This window comes from Polypterus senegalus, chromosome 9 (assembly GCF_016835505.1).
Source record: "Polypterus senegalus isolate Bchr_013 chromosome 9, ASM1683550v1, whole genome shotgun sequence".
Taxonomy (NCBI): domain Eukaryota; kingdom Metazoa; phylum Chordata; class Cladistia; order Polypteriformes; family Polypteridae; genus Polypterus; species Polypterus senegalus.
Genome location: NC_053162.1, coordinates 48,210,864 through 48,231,907, shown reverse-complemented (window position 1 = coordinate 48,231,907; position 21,044 = coordinate 48,210,864). Strand labels below are relative to the sequence as shown.

General features: G+C 39.1%; 1 protein-coding gene across 2 annotated transcripts in view; it reads right to left on the bottom strand.

Annotated features, from left to right (window-relative positions):
- The window catches only part of LOC120535325, a 51,520-nt gene that overhangs the window by 5,799 nt on the left and 24,677 nt on the right, over positions 1-21,044 (bottom strand). For both annotated transcript variants that reach the window (XM_039763088.1, XM_039763089.1), the window contains exons 10-13: positions 19,074-19,213; positions 14,280-15,179; positions 1,986-2,840; positions 1,538-1,637 (exon numbers count right to left, since the gene is read on the bottom strand). In XM_039763088.1, the coding sequence (XP_039619022.1) occupies positions 1,538-1,637; positions 1,986-2,840; positions 14,280-15,179; positions 19,074-19,213 (1,995 nt within the window). The remainder of the gene's footprint in view (positions 1-1,537; positions 1,638-1,985; positions 2,841-14,279; positions 15,180-19,073; positions 19,214-21,044) is intronic.

Genomic DNA, 21,044 nt, shown 5'->3' with positions numbered 1-21,044 from the left:
GCCAATCATCTCTTCTGTTGGCACATGCACATCCCATACTGACCCAATCTGAAAAACTGATGTGCTGCCACTAAAAAGTATTAAGTAAGTAAAACTGATTTGCGCCCCTCTTCACCTCACAACAGGGCTCAAAACTTGTTTGCGGAATTTTACATTTGCGGGGGTCCTGTACCTCTCACCCCTGTGAATCGCAAGGGATACCTGTATATCATTATGCAAAATAAACTTTTAAATTAGTATAAAAAACGCAAACTCATTCCACAGATCTGTTTTCCAGTAAAGGTCACATTTCTATTGTGTCCATAAGAGTTACTTGTGAATGATTTGAAATTAGGGAGGCACGGTGGCGCAATGATAGCGCTGCTGCCTCGCCGTAAGGAGACCTGGGTTCGCATCCTGGGTCCTCCCTGCGTGGAGTTTGCATGTTCTCCCCGTGTCTGCGTGGGTTTCCTCCCACAGTCCAAAGACATGCAGGTTAGGTGCGTTGGTGATTCTAAATTGTCCCTAGTGTGTGCTTGGTGGTGGGTGTGTGTGTGTCCTACGATGGGCTAGCGCCCTGCCCGGGTATTTGTTCCTGCCTTGCACCCTCTGTTGGCTGGGATTGGCTCCAGCAGACCCCTGTGTTAGGCTATAGCGGGTTGGATAATGACTGACTGACTGATTTGAAATTACTTCAGTTTTTTTGTCTGGCACCTCCTGAGTCATTGGAATGAGAAAACTCCTATATATGATATATCGCTCAACTCATCTTAATGTCTAGGTATGCAAGACATTGAGCTTTTTGGGGTTTCTCCCATTTATGGCCCCCTTGACCTGGAAATCTCTATTTTAGGTCATTATTTAGATCATAGTACACCCTTATGATAAACAGTAAACCAGTAAATGTCTTCTGTAAAAATGATCAGAAGGACTTGATGTTGTGCATGCTACATCAACTGACCCCAGTGGTTCACCCATTAATGTGATATAAGGATTCAAAATGACTATTTCACAAACATTTGGCTAAAAAATAGGGATCAGTAATATAGGCATGTGAAGTGTTATTTTGTGCTATTTGAGGTTACTGATCATGAGTATGATAATATTTTCAATATTTGATTCTTTACCAGTGGCCCTAGCCTTCAAACAGCCTCTCCCAGGACACTAAAAATACATTCCAAAAATAAGCATGTGGGGTATCGTTTTACACTATTGTGAGGTCATGAATTATGAATATATTATTATATTTGATCCTTTGCACTCAATTCCCAATCCAGGTGGTTCATCGTGTGGTGGGTGCAGCAACATGCTCTCAGCACATGTTCCCAACCTCTTTCTCTTTACTAGATCTAGACCTCTGTCAGAGGGTGAAAAATTACATTTTATTAAATCAATATTTAAACATTTTAAATTGAATCACACATTTTAATATTTCAAATATTTAATGCAACTTTCTTGTTTATTTTGTACTTCTACCCCTTGAAGTAAATCATTGCATTTCTGATGAACACTTTGAATTAAGGAAGCTTATGCTAATTCAGACTTTTTTTTTGTTTACCTTTTAATGTTTTTGTTGAGGAAAAGAGGCGGCACTCTGAATGAAGGGGACGATGGTCTTTTCCTTGCACGTATAAATGCAGGTGTTTTCAAGCAAAGCTCTGCTTAAACAGGGATAAAAAAAATTACAATCTTTATAGGCGAGTATAATTTATTGTTATTACAGTAAAATGCACATTTTTGATCTTCTGCTTTAAGGAACTACAATGCAGTTTATCTGTTAACAGCTTTATGAAGAAGAAGAAACATCTGCTCTACCTAAAACTGAACCCCTGGAATTGCAAATAAGAAATAAAAGAACAGCAACAGTTCTAAAACAATAAAACAGCATTTGGCAAATACTTTGTTTCATTAAATATGGCAGACGAGTGCTTTCCTCATCTTTTATTTAAATAGGTATCAAATAAAAATCGACCATAGCATTAAATGCCGCCTCAGAGAGCCATTACCTTCACTTTCTGTTTCATCCTCATCGTTAATTTCCGACTCGGTTCTTGAAGTTGTGGCCACTGCTGCTGCAACAGGGATTTCTGGGGATTTTCCATTTTGGGCGGACCCTTGGGTCAGAGATACAGTTAAATCTTTGGTTTTGGCACCATCATCCAGAAGAGACATTGCAGAATCCTGAGCACTAAATTCATCTTCATCTTCAGAATAACTAGCTGGCACATTCTTAGTCTGAGAACCCTCTGGTACAAATTCATAATTTTCCTTGTAAGACGTTGCAAAAGTAGTACCCAAACTTCCTCCTGGGGTACCATTTGGTTTTAAACACTGGGCTTTTTCAGATGCATTTAGTTTTTGATTGTGGGACAAGAGTTGTATACTTGTATTCAAAATGTCAGAGGTTCTAGAATGGCCATGGCTACTTGGAGAAACTCCCTTAGATCGTCTGTTAGATGTAGTACTGTTTGAAAGAACACTTGGAGAAACATGTTTATACAGCACCGAAGGAGTGCTCAGTCTAGTTTGTACGGGTTCAAGCTGCGATTCAAGTAATAAGGAGGAAGATTTTGCATTATCTTGCATAATTTCTGATAATGCTCCAGATTTCCTCATAGATGTTCTGGTCCTTTTCTGAAAACTTGAAAGGGTGGGATGATTTAGCATGCTCGAAGCTGCAGAGTTGTCTTTTAAATCTGGAGAGCTAACATTAGAGTGCATAGTTGACCTCTGAGATTTATTATGAATATCTGGGGACATGGCTTCGGCCAGTCTAGATGAGACTGAGGAACTTTGAAACACAGCTGCAGAAAACCTCTCAGAGGTGCTACGTGACATTCTGTTAGTACGGCTTTCTGATCCTGTAATTAAATAAAAGAATAATGTTGGTTGTACCTTTTAGTTGTCTCAGAAAAAATTCTGAATCAATACAAGTCAGTGATAATTTTGATTAAGTACAAACTGAACAGATAGCACCTAATTCAGCAGAACAGCATCCTCAAAGTAAACCACAAAAAGGTAAATGAATAAAGGCACATCATACAAGTCATGGATTCTTTCTTACTGAATATTGGTACAGCTATGAAAAAGTTATCTATTAAGGACTGTGACCTCAGACATCAAGTATTTGTCAGCATAACATCACTATAATCCATTCTGCATATACAGTACATCTCCAACAGGTTAATGAGGTGAATCAGCCTGCCTTAGGTAAGACACATATGGGCATGCAATGCATTGTGACTTCCGTTCAAAGGCAAGTGAAGATATTGATTGAAATAAAATTAAAAATTGTTCAGGTCCAGAAAAATACCAAGCAGGGGTGCTGAAATCCAACGCCCGACTCGTCCGATACGGGTAAATTGACCGTCAGCCAAGCGTGTTTTTCTGTTTCAGTTGTCCGCGGACAAGTGCAATTTTCTGGGGAAAAAAGAATTATATGTGCTGTGCAGTACACATTTTTACCACTACTGTACTTTCAAATTTTAAACAGTTGGGTATGTACTTCGTACGGAACTTATGTTCTTCATGTCTCAAATTGGTATTCAATATTGTTTACAAAATGACGGCTGATTTTTCAAAGGGGAATCATTCTTGTGGTCCTACATAAGTATTTTACCGTACTATTTACACGCTTGGAGATGCGGTCATTTTTTTCATGCCGACATTACGATGTAATTTGATTTTTCATTATAATCGATAACTTTTATATATTATTGATAAAATTCATTTTTTCTACATGAAATGCGGTCATTTCACCTACAATGCAATTGTTTTCTCCACATAAAGCTTGTTAGGCAGTTAATCTTTCCTGAAATGTGCGATTTCGCGTAAGTTGTGATATATTGAGGAGTTAAGAAATTTATTGTGTGACATTAATTTTGATGAGCTGTCTATAGATCGTTTGTGATTAGAGAAATCTATACTAATAAAAGGCAAAGCCCTCACTCACTCACTCACTCACTCACTGACTCATCACTAATTCTCCAACTTCCCGTGTGGGTGGAAGGCTGAAATTTGGCAGGTTCATTCCTTACAGCTTCCTTACAAAAGTTGGGCAGGTTTTGTATCGAAATTCTACGCGTAATGGTCATAACTGGAAGCAGTTTTCTCCATTTACTGTAATGGAGATGAGCTTCAACGCCGTGGGGGCGGAGTTTCGTGTGACATCATCACGCCTCCCACGTAATCACGCAGTACATAGAAAACCAGGAAGACCTCAAAAAAGCGCTGAAGAAAACATGCATTATATAATTGAGAAGGCAGCGAAACAATAAGAAGCGAGCGAGTGACATATACAACCAAATTCATGAATTCTGCTACTTCAGAAACAAAGCACGATGTAAACCTACACTTTAAATTAAGTTCATAGACAGGCTGCGGCTGGCGTTTGTAATTTAGTGCCTGCCCATATAAGGCCGTCCGTCAGCGGCAATCCAATAGCAAACTGCCACGGGTAAATATTCACGGGTGAAGGACTGTGCTTATGGAGAGGAAGATGAGATGGTCAGGGTGGTGTTTGACACAAACTCAGCGAAACTGCGAGAGAAAGTTTTAAGTGCCAGGACTAAGGTAACATTAAATACAGCCATGGACATAGCACGAGATGGCACCAGCACAGCTGGGAACCTTCGATGCATGTACACCGAGTGGCTCACGTGAACTGACGCAGTGCACAGATAAAAAGCAACAGTTCCAAAGAGCTGAACAAAAACCGAATTACACAATTGAAAAGGCAGCAAAAAATATGAAGCGTCTGATACATACAACCATATTCATAAATCCAGCTACTGCGAAACAAAGCACACGTTGGAAAAAGTCAATGTCCCGCTAAAGGAAGACAGTGTAAAAAACCCGTGCATGCAGTGTGTCAGGTCTCAGATAAAGAAGAAGACGAGCTGTTTATTGATGCAGTAAGAAACGAATCGATGAATGAAACCTGTCATCTTTACAACGATTGACAAACACGGAATGTAACTTGAACACAACACATCCTACAAATACGAACCTGATTGAAAGAAATAATGATAATCAAATCCTTGATGACAGCAACACTCAGTAACACTCACAAAACAAATACTGTATATTGACAGTCATGTTACATTATTTTTAAAAGTTCCCTTTTCTTTTCTAGCTTTTTAACACACTACTTCTCGCTGCGATGCGGGTATATATATATATATATATATATATATATATATATATATATATATATATATATATATATATATATATATATATATATATATATATATATGTATATGTATATATATGTATATGTATATATATATATATATATATATATATATATATATATCGATCTACATACTCGAATAATGGATACTTTATTAGCCATCAATGATTGTTTTGGTAAAGCCATACTCAGTGTATTCATTAGATGAGCGGTAAAAAGTAAGAGCGAGGGAGAATGACTTATTGAGGCATGCAGGCTGTAGTCTTGCGCGTCAACTCTATCTGAATTGCGCGATCACATTTGAAAAAATATATCTTTTCAAGATCTATTTAGTCCATATGTGTCAAACTCAAGGGCCGCGGGCCACATCCGGCCCGGCGTGTAATTATATCCGCCCGAGATCATTTTATATACTGTATTATTGTTATTAATGGCGCGGGTATATGAAGCGCTGGTAACACAATAAACTACAGATCCCATAATGCAGCGCTTCAGCTGCCTTGCCGAACACTTACCGCGTTAATCAAGTGTAGCTTATGATGCTGCAAGTTATTGGGAAGCTAGCTCACACGATGCTGAAGAGAAAAGTTGATTCTGAAAATAGAGCCTTTAAAAACCGATGGGAGGCTGAGTATATGTTTACTGAACCCGTGTGTCTCATTTGTGGAGCTAATGTGGCTGTAATTACAGAATTTAATCTAAGATGGCACTATGAGACAAAACATCAGGGTAACCTGAATGCAATGCAGAAGATACAGAAAGCAGAAGAATTAAATAAGAATCTGACACTTCAGCGGACATTTTTACCCATGCACAATCACAAAGTGATTTCAAGTGAAGCTGCTTTTATGGGAGACACAAATGCACCAGTGCAATTTGCCCCACTTTCCCTGTTGCCAAGTAATGTTAAACCAAGTCGTCACTACGGTGTTCCCAAATACGCACTTTGCTGATAAACTGAGCGCACTGAGTTTGCACGGTGCTTTGGTGACTTTGAAGAACAAAAAAAGTCCGTCTACATGCGGCTCGAACCTTGTGCATGTTTGGTACCACATATCTGTGTGAGAAGCTCTTCTCGGTGATAAAGACTAACAAAACAGCACACAGGAGTCGCCTCACTGATGAGCACCTGCAATCCATCCTGAGAATCTCCACAACACAGAACCTCACACCAAACAGAAACGAACTTGTTGCCAAAAAAAAGATGCCAGGCGTCCAGCTCTAAAATGACATATGAGCAAAGACAACTGAATGATTTGATTTGTTATTGCTGAAAGGAACACATTTTATTTATATTTCCAGGTTTTGTTATGCAGCAGGTTCATATTTGAATTTGTATAATTTTGACAGGATATATTTTTATGGAGAGCAAAATATTATAAGTTGTTTAAGGTTTGAGTTGATTTATTCACGAATAATATTCCTGTCTGTTTTTACCATTCATACCAAAGATATTTCTGTCGACTAAATAAAAATTCCTTCTATTTAAAATTTAAATAGAACTTAAACAAATACGATAGTTCATAATATCCACGCAGACTTGCACGTAAGAGCGGGAGTTATCCGTTTTAACAAGCAGCGTATTGCACTGATACGAAATAGCTGTGTGTGTATATATGTAGATATGTATGTATATGTATATATGTTTATATATGTGTGTGTGTATGTATATATATATATATGTATTTGTGTGTATATATGTAGATATATATATATGTATGTATATATGTGTGTGTGTATATTTATGTGTATATGTATAGATATGTATATATATATGTTTATGTATGTGTGTGTGTGTGTGTATATATATATATATATATATATATATATATATATATATATATATATGACAACAACACTCATCACTCACAACAGTGACAAAACAATTACATTGACAATCATGTTACGTTATTTTCAAAATGTTTCCTTTTCTATTTCATTGCTTCTTTAACACACTACTTATACGGGTATTTTGCTAGTTTTCATATAAAACAAGTTGGTTTCGCGCTGTCAGTTTATTAAAAAATAAAGAAGAAAACATTCTAACGGTTTACAAATGTTATGAAATATCAATAAAAATCTTCACTTAGACACGATTATTTTTTTCCCCGACAACATCGGTAATATTTACTTCTTTGAAAATGTAGCAATCGCCGCACATTGACTTCATGATATTCCTGCTCAATGAACATTCAGAATACTAAGATAAATACAGTACTTGATATCCTTTTCACGATGAAATGCATTAAAGCATGTATTAGACATGGGTGGCGGGGGGCACAGTGGTGTGACTGTAGTGCTGCTCCCTTGCATTAAGGGGTCTTCAGGTCTACGTTCAGTGTAGGGAAGTTTATGGCAGGTGTGACGACGCTCCAAAAAACTGGACATTTGAATGGGTATCGCACAGGTTTATCTGAAATATTGTGTAAATGTTGGGTTCGTGATCTGGAGGTCGGAGACACAAACGCAGAATTCAATGGATGTTTTTCTGAGCAGGCTTTCTTTATTGAACGTTTGCTGTGTCTATCTTACGCACTAAACCTCCAGTTCCTATCCTTTGTCTTTCTCCACATAAATCACCACACGATAAACGTCTTTGCGAAATTAAAACTAGTTATAAACCTAGACCTCAGAGTTTTCAGAACTTTAAAAAAAAAAAATCATTATACATGTTTAATTATGCCATCCATTCAGAGGTCTAAGCTTATAACTAGTTTTAATTTCACAAAGACGTTTATCGTGTGGTGATTGGTTATGTGCAGAAAGGAGGAGGATAGGAACTGGGGGTTTAGTACGTCAGATAGAGACATGAGTCTAAAAGTAAGAAAAAAGTTGGTTTAATTGAAAAAGCGTTTTCTAAAGCTGAACGCTCTGAGGTTGAGCGTTATGCTAGGCTGTTCAATGCTGCTTCTTTAGAAGAGTTTGACCCACGACCAGCTGTGGAATTCTGGCTGTCACCTGGCAACAGGCACATCACTCATAAAAAACCTGAAAAGTCATCAGCATCCACTTCTGCAGGACCATCAGTCCAGGAACCATGCAGTTCAGCTCAAGCAGAAATGAACAGCATTCAGCCCATGGTGTCTGAGATGCTAAAGATTCTTGGGGGAAAAGATGTTGCAAGACAAAAGCTGAACAACATGGCAGAAAATGAATCAGGACAGTGTTCTGTTATGTACCTGTAATATATGAAAAAAGAACTAGTGTAGCTATAATGAAGGCATTGTTTATTAGCCAGTTAAAATAAGGGAATCTTTTATATAATGTTCTAGAGCAAGGTAGCAAAATACTACTCTCCCTGAAAGAACTTTTTTCAGTTTTAAAATGGAAGGCAGTTTTGGTACCAATAAAAGAGATCAGAAAAAATAAACTATTTTTCACTTTTGTTATTTGTTTATTGGCAAGTGAATTTAACTGGCGGACAAGTGGATTTTCTAAGTTTACTTGTCTGTGGACAAGTAGAAATAAATTTTATTTCCACACCCCTGCCAAGAAAATAAAATACAAGTAAAAGGCACAGATCTGTATTATTCCTCAAAGTACACCTCATTTGTCAGCCATTTCATAACCCAACTGTGGCAAGAAATGGATTGGACGCATCAACAGAATGACAGTGTTTCAAGCACTGTAATCTATTAGAAACCAACTGACTCACACAGTTACCTTGTCTACATCTCCATGCATCCTTGGCATACTAAAAACTCTCAAACTCTTTCAAAGTGTCTTAGTCTCTGCAGTGATGAAGTTGACTTCTGTAATGAAGCACTCACAATGAGTTTCTTCATTAACATAGGATACTTTTCTTATACTGTACAGTGTAGGGAATCCAATCCCGAGCTCCCGATTCCCAGACATTTTTCATTCTTGGGAAACCGGGAACGGCCAAGCTTGAATTATATAGCGTGTAAAAATCGATCAAGAAATAACAGAATTATAGATGAAAATAATTAAGTGGCACAGTTTTTTGGCCCACGGTATAGTGTGTTGCTCATTAATTCAGTCAACAATAGACCAGCAGCAGTCAGTCTCCCGGCTCAGTGAACTGGGAGGAGTCCGCACTCTGCAGCTCACGAATGCCGGGACGGAGCAGACTTCATTGAGGTCTGTCAGACAACAGCTTTGAACAGCAACTTGAAATTGCAATGCGTCAGTCTGTTGCATCTGCATTATCTGTGCCAAGAAACTTGCCATCACAGAATGATGACAAGAAACTGGATGCATCAGTAAAAACTGAAATGCGGTGTTTCAGAGCAATGGCAAGCACGGGTGTTGTTTAGAACAAGTGTATCAGTATTTAATGACTGTGCCACCTACTTCAGTGGAGGCAAAGTGTGCTTTTTCAGCGGCTGGCTTACTCTGCATGAATGTGCAATCTTGCCTGGACAACCGCACACTGGACACATGCTTTCTACGCTCTTATTATTGCAACTAACTAGATACACGTACTTATATGACAGCATGAACTGCTTGTAGTTAAGGTTAGTCTTTTATTGGTGTCAACATATTGCAGTAGTTTTATTAAAAAATAAGTGTCGGTCGTTCTAAAACCATTCACATGTGAGATGCCCGTGCAGTGTGTCATCCCCAGGCGCCCAGGATTCCCGAGAATGACATGCGGGATTCCCAAATTCCTGGGAATGGATAAACCCGCCCGGGAATGGATTCCCTAGTACAGTGGAAGCTTGGATTGCGAGTAACTTCGTTTGTGAGTGTTTTGCAAGATGAGCTAAAATTTTTAATAAATTTTCACTTGATAAACGAGCGATGTCTTGCAATACGAGTAGAACGTATACGCTGTCTGCCAAGCGCCACGTGATCACAACTGAGCTGATGGTGGTTCTCTCTCTCAGTGCGGGATTGTGGGTAATCGTATCCTATTTTCTGTCTGAGTCAGCATGCCTCACTCATATAGTCAACATCCATAAGAGCGTATACGGTTTACTATAGCATGGTGATCACGTGTGTGTGTGTATGTTGTAACATGCGAGTCCCTGTCTTGCACCCCAAAACACGAAGCTGAGTCTCAGTACTTTAGCGACACTAGCTTTATTCAGCTTGAAACAGGAACAGCACAGTTATTTATTGTAGCGGGATCTGCCACTAACTATACACAGACACAGCAGTCAGGCAGGGTCGAGGCCAAGCAATACTGTGCCCTGCGCATTTATGTTCCTGTATTACCCATTAATGGCAGACGGTGATAGCATGTCTGTGATCTTTTCGGATTTGCTTTTACGGCGAACTGCTACAGCGCTTGGAGCCTGCGGTTGCTTTGGGACGCTCTTGCACTTGTCGTCCCGTTGGGTGGAATCCCAAAAGAGAAACTCACTCACACCAGCCATGATTCTTTTCAAAGGTAAAGTGCAGGTTAATTTGTTTTATGTATTTTTACTTTATATTTTGTATTAATCATTTTTATATGAATAGTTTTGGGTTGTGGAACGAATCATACGAGTTTCTATTATTTCTTATGGGGAAATTCGCTTTGATTTACGAGTGCTTTGCATTACAAGGAAGTTTGTAGAACAAATTATGCTGGCAAACCGAGGTTCCACTGTATTTGGAAAGGACCCTAACTAAAGCTCGGAGCAGACGTCGTAACATCCACTCTAAGAGGAACCTCAATAATGAAACCCACAGCCCACTGGTGCTCTCATTCCACCCTTAACACTCCTCTCTCTCCCTCAATGTTGTACACTGATCCTTCCTCAGGACCCTTTTTTTTTTTACGAACAATATTTTTCTCTCACCAATCTAGCCTACACAAACTTCTAGTCCACAACCCACTTTACTGTGAAGAGCCACTTTCCTCATCAGGCATTATGAGCTACAACAGGAGCCACTGTGTTACTTGCAAATAAAGTGGGTCACCAACAGTATTCTTGTACAGGATCTGGTGCTTCTGCTAAATTAAACAACAGGCCTCTTGCCAGTCTAAAAAAATATTATTTACTGCATTTCTTATAAGATATGTCCAGCCAATACTTCAGTTAAACAAGGAGATGGCTAGCAGACCATTTCAGGAATTAAGTTCAAGCAGTTAAAATTAAAGACCATACAAAGCCTAAACAATTTATATCCCCTGATCATGGCGATACTGATCTCTCTGTGTACTTTCACTGTGCTTCAAAGACACTTCTCAAAGAAAACCAGAAACCAGGGTCACTCTCAGCCTGTGATCACATATGTCTCTAGGTTTTAATGATCGAATATTTATTTTTTCCCTTCATTTTTTTCAAAATTTCTTCACCTTCCTCTCCTATATGCATGATCTGAATTTTCTTTTCAGTGTTACACCTGATGAAAGCTATACAGCTAAGACACTGTCTCTTCAACCTTTCCACCGTACAGTTGTTCCTGTTTTATCCTTGCTAAACAAGACTGGGGTTTTGGTGAAGGGTGGGGTTTGGTTGTTATTTTGTTTCCAAGTTAAAAAGGATATGTTTTTAATAGGTTTCCCATTAGTTTTAATGAATGTAGATTTGATCGCAAAAATAAATTATTAATTCAACACAGAGATAAAATTGCATGCGACTTGAAGTACTGCTTAAGTGGCAGCAATATACAGTATAGAGAATAATTAAATAAAAAAAAAAAAGTGTACTTACTAATTTAGAAAGGTTCCCCAGAAAAAATTGTTGGTAAGCAACACGTGTAAATATTCCAAAGCCTCACCATTTTCTATTTATGAAATATACTTGTTAATTATTTTCAATCTAATTTTATGCTGTATTATTAGTTTCTAGAGCAAAGTGAGCGACTTGAAACAAATCATAAAACTACTAAAAATTCTACCATTTATACTGTAGTGTGAACGATTGAACAGTTACTATTTTTAAGTGTATTCATACAGAATATAAAACATTTGTTGGATAGAATTAGGATTAGTGAAACGTGACAAACAGCAATCTACTTGAACACTGATAATTACAGTGGAGACCAAGTGGATGGAGCAGAGAAAATTGTTTCTCCTCAACTGTGGCTCACCATATACAGTCTCTTTAACAAAAGAAGTAAATTAGTTGAGTCTTAATAGAGAAAAAAAAAGTATATACCATATTTACGTACGTACCACGCGCACATTTTTCCCGAAAATTAGCAACAGAAAAATCAGGTGCGCATCATACACGAGGAAACTGCGCGTCATACACGAGGAAACTGCTTGGGCTCACTCTCTCGCTTGCGCACTCTCTCGCTCTCTGTCGCTTTCATTCTCTCTCTCTAAACGCTTCCTATACAACCACAACGCGCGTCGTACACTGGGAAAAATGATTTTCATGATTTTCTTTGTAAAAATTAGGGTGCGCATGTTAAACGATGGTGCGTAGTACACAAGTAAATACGGTACTTTTATTAAGACAGAATACAAAATTGTCAACGGCATTACAGCAATGCAATATACATCATAGAGTGGCTTTAAACATGCACTTTTACCATAAAGCATATACACTAGTTTTGAATTTTAATACTAAAAACTCAATCTGTGAATATCTTTAATGTTGAATGCATATTTTGCCTTTGCAAACTAATCAGAACATTCATGTATACTGTAAATAAATACATAAAAATGCTTATTCATCCACTTATTCAGTTTAGCAATGTGGGGTGATGGTGCCTTATCTAGCACAAGCCAACGTAATGTGAGTACTAAACCTGAACAGGAACATTAGTAAATCACAAGGCACAATCACACATATATTCACTGTTATACCACGTTATTAACTTTTTCATGTTGTCAGCTAGGATTCAAACAGTTTTACCCATTTTCGCTACATAAACCTAGGGTAACCAATTGATCCTATCATAATAAGTGACAAACTGAAGGCCTGTTCATTTAGATCAAATTTTGCAAATGTACTGTTATGAGAAGACTAAATAAACAGTGAAAGGATAGGCATTTTGTGTTAGACTAGAAAAAAATAAGATGTGTTCTACACCCGGACTTGTTCAATTACACAATTCTATTTATGCAAAAAATATAGTGTAAAACAAATCTCTTTATTATTCTTCGGTGTTTGAAAGTTAACACATAAAATAAGAGGCAAAAGAGGTGTGGGACTTTTTCAGTGTTTCTTTCCGTTTGACTTTTAATGCTGTTCTTAGGCAGGCTATTGGAGCTAGTAGTAAAGGTATACCAAAAAGCAATATGATGGCACTAAATCCACAAAGATAGTTGTTAATACCTGACTGACATTAAGTGTGCTGCCACCATTGCAAATGTCTTACAACACCCATAGCACCTTTTGATTTTATTCATGTTTTACAGAAGGTGTCAATTTTAGATTTCAACTTTAAAGAATGGCTTTAATATTAGACTACCCATTCCAAAGATATAATTGATATTTAACTAGATGTAACTTTGCATTTAAATGTGCAAAGTAGCAAACTAAGAACAAAGACTTTCTTTCAGAGAAGTATCTGCTATATGGTCTTTTTGTGATATTTTATCTTGTGAAATTTGTTAGGGCATCTGCAGAAAACTTAACAGGCTTCTCGGTGCAATGCATTAGGCTAAACATGTGTTTACTGATTTAAATCAAAACTTCTGCAGTTTTATCATTCAATAACAGGTACAACCCCCTGAATGGCATTATGTTAATATTAAAAAATATTTTCTTGTAGGTTCTGTACTCATATACATTATCCATTTTATCTGAATATGTTTCTCTGTTTGATCAATGTGCCATTCATTTCCCATCAATGAAGCAAACACTAACACAGTATGTCATACTGAAAGTAATTTACATAATTCTGGGAATGATTCCTTTAATACAACAATCACATTAAAAACAGTCAGTGTAACACACATTCAAACCAGCTGCATCTATAGAATTAACTATGTTGGGAACTTGCTACTTTTGCACTATTAAAGTGGTAATTTTTAGTCTTTAAATTGGCTGCATAATAGACAAGCTCAAGTCAGTCACTCAACTAAATTAACTATAAATACTCTTTACAAGTTTGTATTTCTGAAAACATGGAAAATGTCCTGGTAATCTGATACAAAAAAAAAAAGATACTAAAACAAAAAACAGAAAAAACTAAGTTTATATACCACACACTTCACTTAACAGATCAATGTAATACATATTTATAATTAAATTACCTTTTTGCTGACTGTCTTTGAACTCCGTTTCATACTGTATGGCTTGTTGCACCTCTCTGGGCTGTAAGTGAGTGGTTTCATTATTTATATGGTCACATTCTGCATTTTCTTGGATCTCATGCACATTATCTTCTCTGCTTTGTGGTTCTACCTCATCAATATTTTCCATTTCAGGCTCCACTTCTTCCTGCAGCTTGTCTTTTTCTCTTTCCAGGCTTAGTATTTTTTCATTAATCTCTTTAGCAGACACAAGTTCATCTTCTTGAACTCTGATCTCCAGTTCCCCAGTCACCTTTCTAATATCCCGAGCTACAATTTGATCATTCAATTTGTTTTTATTTTTTAATATTACTTCATCTCCTGGATTTATTTCTTCAAAAACCTTGACAGAATTAAGAACATCAGAAAGACCCTCTGAATGTTCTTCTAAGCTTACAGAAGAAACTTCTTTATTCTCTTTTTCTATCAATTCTTCATCCTCTTGATTCATTTCTCCATCCTCCTCTTCAACACCTCCATCTATCTGTTCCATTAATACATTCCCTCCCTTGCCCAAGCTAAGTAATCTGTTCTCTGATGCATATTTTATGTATTTTTCTTCTTGTGAATCTAATTTTTCAGGTCTCTTAATCTCCATTTCGATGACCTCTTCTCTCTCTGGTACTGGATTGTTCATCTCCAAAGTTTGAAGTGAAGCTACTTGAACAGACATACTGACAGGAGACTTCTGGGGAGTAGGTTTAACTGCAGAAATGAAAGATGGTACTTCAAAAAGCTGAGTAGTTTTCAGAAGATCTTGAGTTAGATCAGGAGGCATTACTGCACTGATCCCCAGTGTAAACTTCTCTAATGCAGAAGTGTCATTTGGTTTAATTTTATTTATGTCATGTTTGTCAATATCTACAAAAAAAAAAAAACACACATGAGATTAAAGCACATTTCTTTACCAGACACATACTGCAATTATAATTAAATGTATGATATTATGCCAGAATCTATATATATAATTCACTAAGGCAAGACAACCATGGAAAGCACGCCGGAAGAGGCGTGGATTCACTAAGTTGCCGACAAGTGAGACACCTATGGCGCACGCAGGACAGAGCCACGCCCACCAACTCCAAGACCATTGGATACGACGACAACTCGCAGGACCAAGCCCACCAACTCGGACGCGACGACACAGAAAAAATGGCGTCATTTATATTCGTCTGTTGTAGAGGCCTCATGCAGTGCAGGTCAGATTAATGTCATGTGCATTGACTGTTCATAGAGGCATGTTTCTCGGGGAGGTGAATCGCCATATGCAGCGTGTGAAACGGTTTGCGAGGGGTATCCCATGGGATACTTAAAACAATCCTTTACAACTGAGGTTGAAGCACAATGAAGTAAGCAGTCTTTAATAACCAACTTTTCAGTTATGATGCATGACCGCGTGCACCATAGCACACTGTTTTACACGCTATATACAGCTATTCGCTTCCACGACTAACATGCATCTTCTTAGATGCTCCTACAGGAACACGGAAGACGTTTTCCTGCCCACCAACGCTCCTTTTTCACCGGCCGTCGTCTACCCTCGCTGTCTAGGCATTCACACTGCCTGCCCATTTGCCCGGACGCAAAAACTCACCGACCACCCAGTTAGTCCCTTTCGTCTGCGGTAAGAGTCCACATGCACATCTGAGCCACGCGGCGTTTGTTATGCCACGGGTTCACTATTGTGTTGTATTTTGCTCTCTCCAGAGTTCCATCTTTTCATTCACTTACTGTTGTATTCTCACACCAACCCGTTTTAGACATCCGTGTCTTTCCAGAAGTGTTTAGCATTCAATAAATAATTATGCATGACATTGACCGTGTGTCTACCCAGCGCAGACAGGCATGGGTAAGCCGCTGAACCCCATTCGGGCTGCAAGCCGTGGAATTCCCACTAAATGTGACTCATACGCTCCCACTCATTACGTCCCTACCCTTTGTGCACACCCCCCTCCTACCGTGGTCGGGTATCTTGGTGGATTATATATAGAAAAGCAGCCAAAACCGAGGGGTATCCCATGGGGTCCTTAAAACATTCCTTTACAACTGAGGTTAAAACACAATGAAGTAGGCAGTCTTTAAAAAGAGGTTTGGTTATGGCCTTGCCTGCATGCACCATAGCAAACTGTTTTACACGCTACATGCAGCAATTCGCTTCAGCGACAAACATGCGTCTTCTTAGATGCTCCAGCACTTTGTTCACACCCCCCTCCCACCTCGCTACTACCATGATCTGGGGTCTTGGTGGATTATATATAGAAAGGCAGCCAAAACCGCACAGAGCAATGAAAAGTTCCATCTTTTCATTCTCATTCTGTTGTATCCTCAAACCCTCCCTTTTTAGACAACTGTATCTTTCCAGAAGTGTTCAACCATCATTAAATAGTTATGCTGCGTTTGTTATGCCGTGGGTTCACTATTGCGTTGTATTTTGCTCTCTCCAGAGTTCCATCTTTTCATTCACTTACTGTTGTATTCTCACACCAACCCGTTTTAGACAACCGTGTCTTTCCAGAAGTGTTTATCATTCAATAAATAGTTATGCATGACATTGAGCATGTGTCGACCTGGCGTGGGTAAGCCGTTGAACCCCATTCGGGCTGCAAACTAAGTCCCACTAAGTGCGACTCCTACGCTCCTACTGGTTGCGTCCCAATCCTTTGTACACACCCCCCTCCCACCTTGCTAATTTCGGGTGTCTTGGTGGATTATATATAGAAAAGCAGCCAGATCCACACAGAGCTGTGAAAAGTCTACGTCACTCACAGGTGTACATCTGAACTATGTAAAGACGCCGACTTGACGAGTTGGAGGTGGGCACATGTGCGAGCAGTGCATACTGAACGAGAAATCAGCAGTCTAGCATGACGGACGGAGCTGAATGGACATCATTCTCCTTCCCTACCGTTCCACACTCCACGCCGTGCACCCCCATCCCTCCGTCTGGCAGGAAAAGGCGTGAGGACGGCGTGCCAGTTTTTAGTCACTTCAGACGATTGTGTGTTGGTTCGTTCCGTGCATTGTTACAATGTTGCTTTTCTTGCTGATTTATTACATTACCGAGTTTTCAAATGTTAATTTTCTCCCTGTGCTTAAAAATCATTAAAAAACCAACCTGACTATGCAGCGTATGGTATGCCGTGGGTTGGCTAGTGTTTTATATTTTGCATATTTTAATCTCCCCTCCTTTCTTAATGTATCCAACAATCCAAATTTATAACTTGCTTATCTAGTTCAGGCCTGTGGGGATATCAAGGTAACAATGATTGTAAAGAAGGAATCAATTTAAAACTATGCCTCCACTCCATTACAGAGCATGTATACTCCAATACTCTCTACCATCGGGGCAATTTAAAGTTTTTAAAATTAACCAAACACACATCTTTGAGATATTTTTTCTTTGGGTTTTCCTTGCACAATACTGAAACAGAGCCAGTGTGCCAGTGCCTACTCCATGCAGGCAGTGTCCAGGCCTAGGATTCAAACAATGCAACTAAAATAAAAATTAATATTAAGCTTTTAACTATAAGCTAGACTAAATGGAAGTGGACCCTGATCCACTTAGCAGAGGTTGCAACATCCTTTAAAACTAGGTACAGTGAAACCTCGGTTCACAACCATAATTCGTTCCAAAACTCTGGTCATAAACCAATTTGGTCGTGAACCGAAGAAATTTCCACCATAGGATTGTATGTAAATACAATTAATCCATTCCAGACCGTACGAACTGTATGTAAATATATATTTTTTTAGTTTTTAAGCACAAATATAGTTAATTATACCATAGAATGCACAGCGTAATAGTAAACTAATTTAAAAACATTGAATAACACTGGGAAAACCTTGAACAACAGAGAAAACTAACACTGCAATAGTTCGCGCTATAGTGCTAGGAACCGCTCGCTAAAAACATTTTTTTTTTTTTAAAATAAGTTTTAAGCACAGGGGAAAAAATGAACATTTGAAAAATCCGTAATTTAATAAACCATCAAGAAAAGTAACATTGCCACAATGCACGCTATGAACCGATCGCTGTAAACAGAACTGAAAACAAAAACAAGCCTTTTCTACCTTATGGGTCCAGCCTTCCCTCTCTCGCTTGCTCGCTCGCTCTCTCTTTCGTGTGCGTATGCATGTGTGTGAGTGAGTGAGTGTGTGTGTCGCGCTCTCTCTCTTGCTCGCTCGCTTGCTGCACAGGAAATGCACAGGGAGAGACTGAACATGTACAAACCTAAAGGGAAACTGGCTTGTTCGTATACCAAGTCTGTGGTTGTGAACCGAGGCAAAAGTTTGGCAAACTTTTTGGTCGTAAACCGAGTTGTACGTGTACCGAGATGTTTGTGAACCGAGGTTCCACTGTACATGCTTCTCTCTCTACATTCCTTTGCAGCAGGAAGCTGACCCAATTCTTTGGGCATGAAAGGTTCTCTCTTGAATACCCCGAACTAGCTCAAATATCCATTCTTGAAAGCCAAGCTGTTGCTCATCTCTAAAGATTTTTTTTTAAATTTGATAAAAATTCAGATCTAAAAATTATAATTAACACTGAAGTGGGTCTATGTCACACAAAGTGTTGCAAAGGCAATTTTCTTTTTTAAACTAATGAGAGCATACTATATTTACTATCTGTATTTTTGCAGTTAACTGCCCCCATATAGTCTGGCAATATATTGCATTGCTATGTCATACAGGCTAGATAACGTCAAAATTAGGTGTACAATATTTAATGTACAATGTGTAACATATTTAAAATACCTGGGGTTTTTCTTTGATGCAAATTTATGAATACTCCTTCTTCAAAAGCCTTCATATCTATTGTTTTACGACCTCCCACCTTGCGTCTCATTCCCCTCTTCTGGATAGGTTCCTCCACGTTCGGGGTTTTCAAAGACATACTAAAAAAGTGCACATGCAGAAAAAGTAGTAATAGACACACACTACTTACACTTTATAGGCGTGCCTTTTTTCTTTTATGTAACTTGACACAACAGATTTCATTGGCAGTAACAGTTTTATTTTACTGTCTGAACATGTACAACTCCAAAGGCTCCCCTTCTGATATATTAAGTATAAGATGCAGAAAGAAAATGTTAAGTCTTAAACTATAAAAGCTTCAAAACATCCTAGTACTAAAAAATATAAATAACTGTTGGATTTGGTACTGATTTCTTTAATGCTTGAATTGTAGACTATATGGCCTGGACAAACACAATGAAAAAATGCAAATGTAGGACAGAAATAAAGATTATTACCTCTAAAACGCATTGTGACGATGTGGGTTCTGCTCCATGCTCCCATCCGCTGTTCGGGAGCCCTTGAACCCAACACCGTCGATAGATATAACCGAGGTGAGCTAGATAGTGAGGCAATAACGTTTGAGCAAGGGGATGATGTATAAATCTGCACAAAGTGCTTTTATTTAAAATCCAACAAAACAAAAACAAAGTGCAGTGTCCACAGTTCAATGAATCTTCATTAAATAAATAATCCATTAAAACAAAATGTGGATGTTTAAAATCAATAAATAGAACAAAAACAAACAGTCCTTTAAAAACCAGAGGTTAAAAATGTTGCTGGAAGCATTCTTAAAACCAATAAGCCCGGTGCTCTTTACGCTATCGTCTCACCCGCTTCTCCCGGTTGGGCTTTACAGCAGGCGAGACGCTCTCTCAACAGCTGTCCTTTTCCACACACATCAACATGGGTCTGGAGGCCTCCCGATCCCTGGCTTCGGTCAAGCACTCATCCCAGGCCCGAGACTTGGTTCACGCCCAACGGTGATTATTCATTTAAAACAAAACGGCCTTTGCTGGAAGAGCTGTGGACCTGGGCTCCAGTTGCATTGGGTTGGCACTGGCATGGAGCCTTCCCATGCAGCTGGAGTCTTATGGAGGGTGGAATGTGGCGATATGGGTCCACAGCTCTTCCAGCAAAGGCCGTTTTGTTTTAAATTAATAATCACCGCGCTCGCGGCTTAGCGAAGGGGCGTGGTGGCCGTAGCAAGCCGCAGGGCGATTTGCTGTGTGGGCGTTTCTCAACTCGTGTACAGGTGAGGAATCGCCCACATCCGTGATTGTTCCTGTGGCTAATGTGCTGCAGCTGCCATGTCCTCTCTACATATATAGTTAAGCCCGACATGGTTAGGGGGAATAAAAAGAGAACGAGGTGAACGAACGAAAGACGGAGGTTAAGCAAGCAAGCAAGCAAGCAAGAGAGAGCGAGCGAGAATAGGCTCGTGGCAGCTGAGCAGACAGCCTGGGTGTTACGCCGGCACCCAGGGCGTAGCAGTTGTTGTCGCTCCCGCAGAGTTTGTTGCAGGAAGTACGGGAGTGACCGGGAGACAGGTGACTCTCCGCATGGGGCCGCGGATGGCAGCAGGAGTCAGGATTTGGGATGTGGTGTCCTCCACGTGAAAGTCTTGGCCGTAGGAGGAATTCCCAAGTCGCTGTCAGGGGGAGCCGACCAGAGCCAAGGATCGGAAAGGCGACCAACAGTAGCAGGTGGAGTACGCAGAAGGTCAGCTGCATTGAGAGCGTCTCGCCTGTTGCAGGGCCCACATGGGAGAAGCAGGTGAGACGCTAACGCTAGTTTAGAAGAAGCACCGGGCTTGACATTAGTTTTTAAAAAGACTGCTTTCTGATGAACGTTTTAACCTCGTTGTTTTAGGAAGATTTTTCTATTTATTGATTTTAACCTCTACAATTCACTTCTGCTTTTATTGGATTA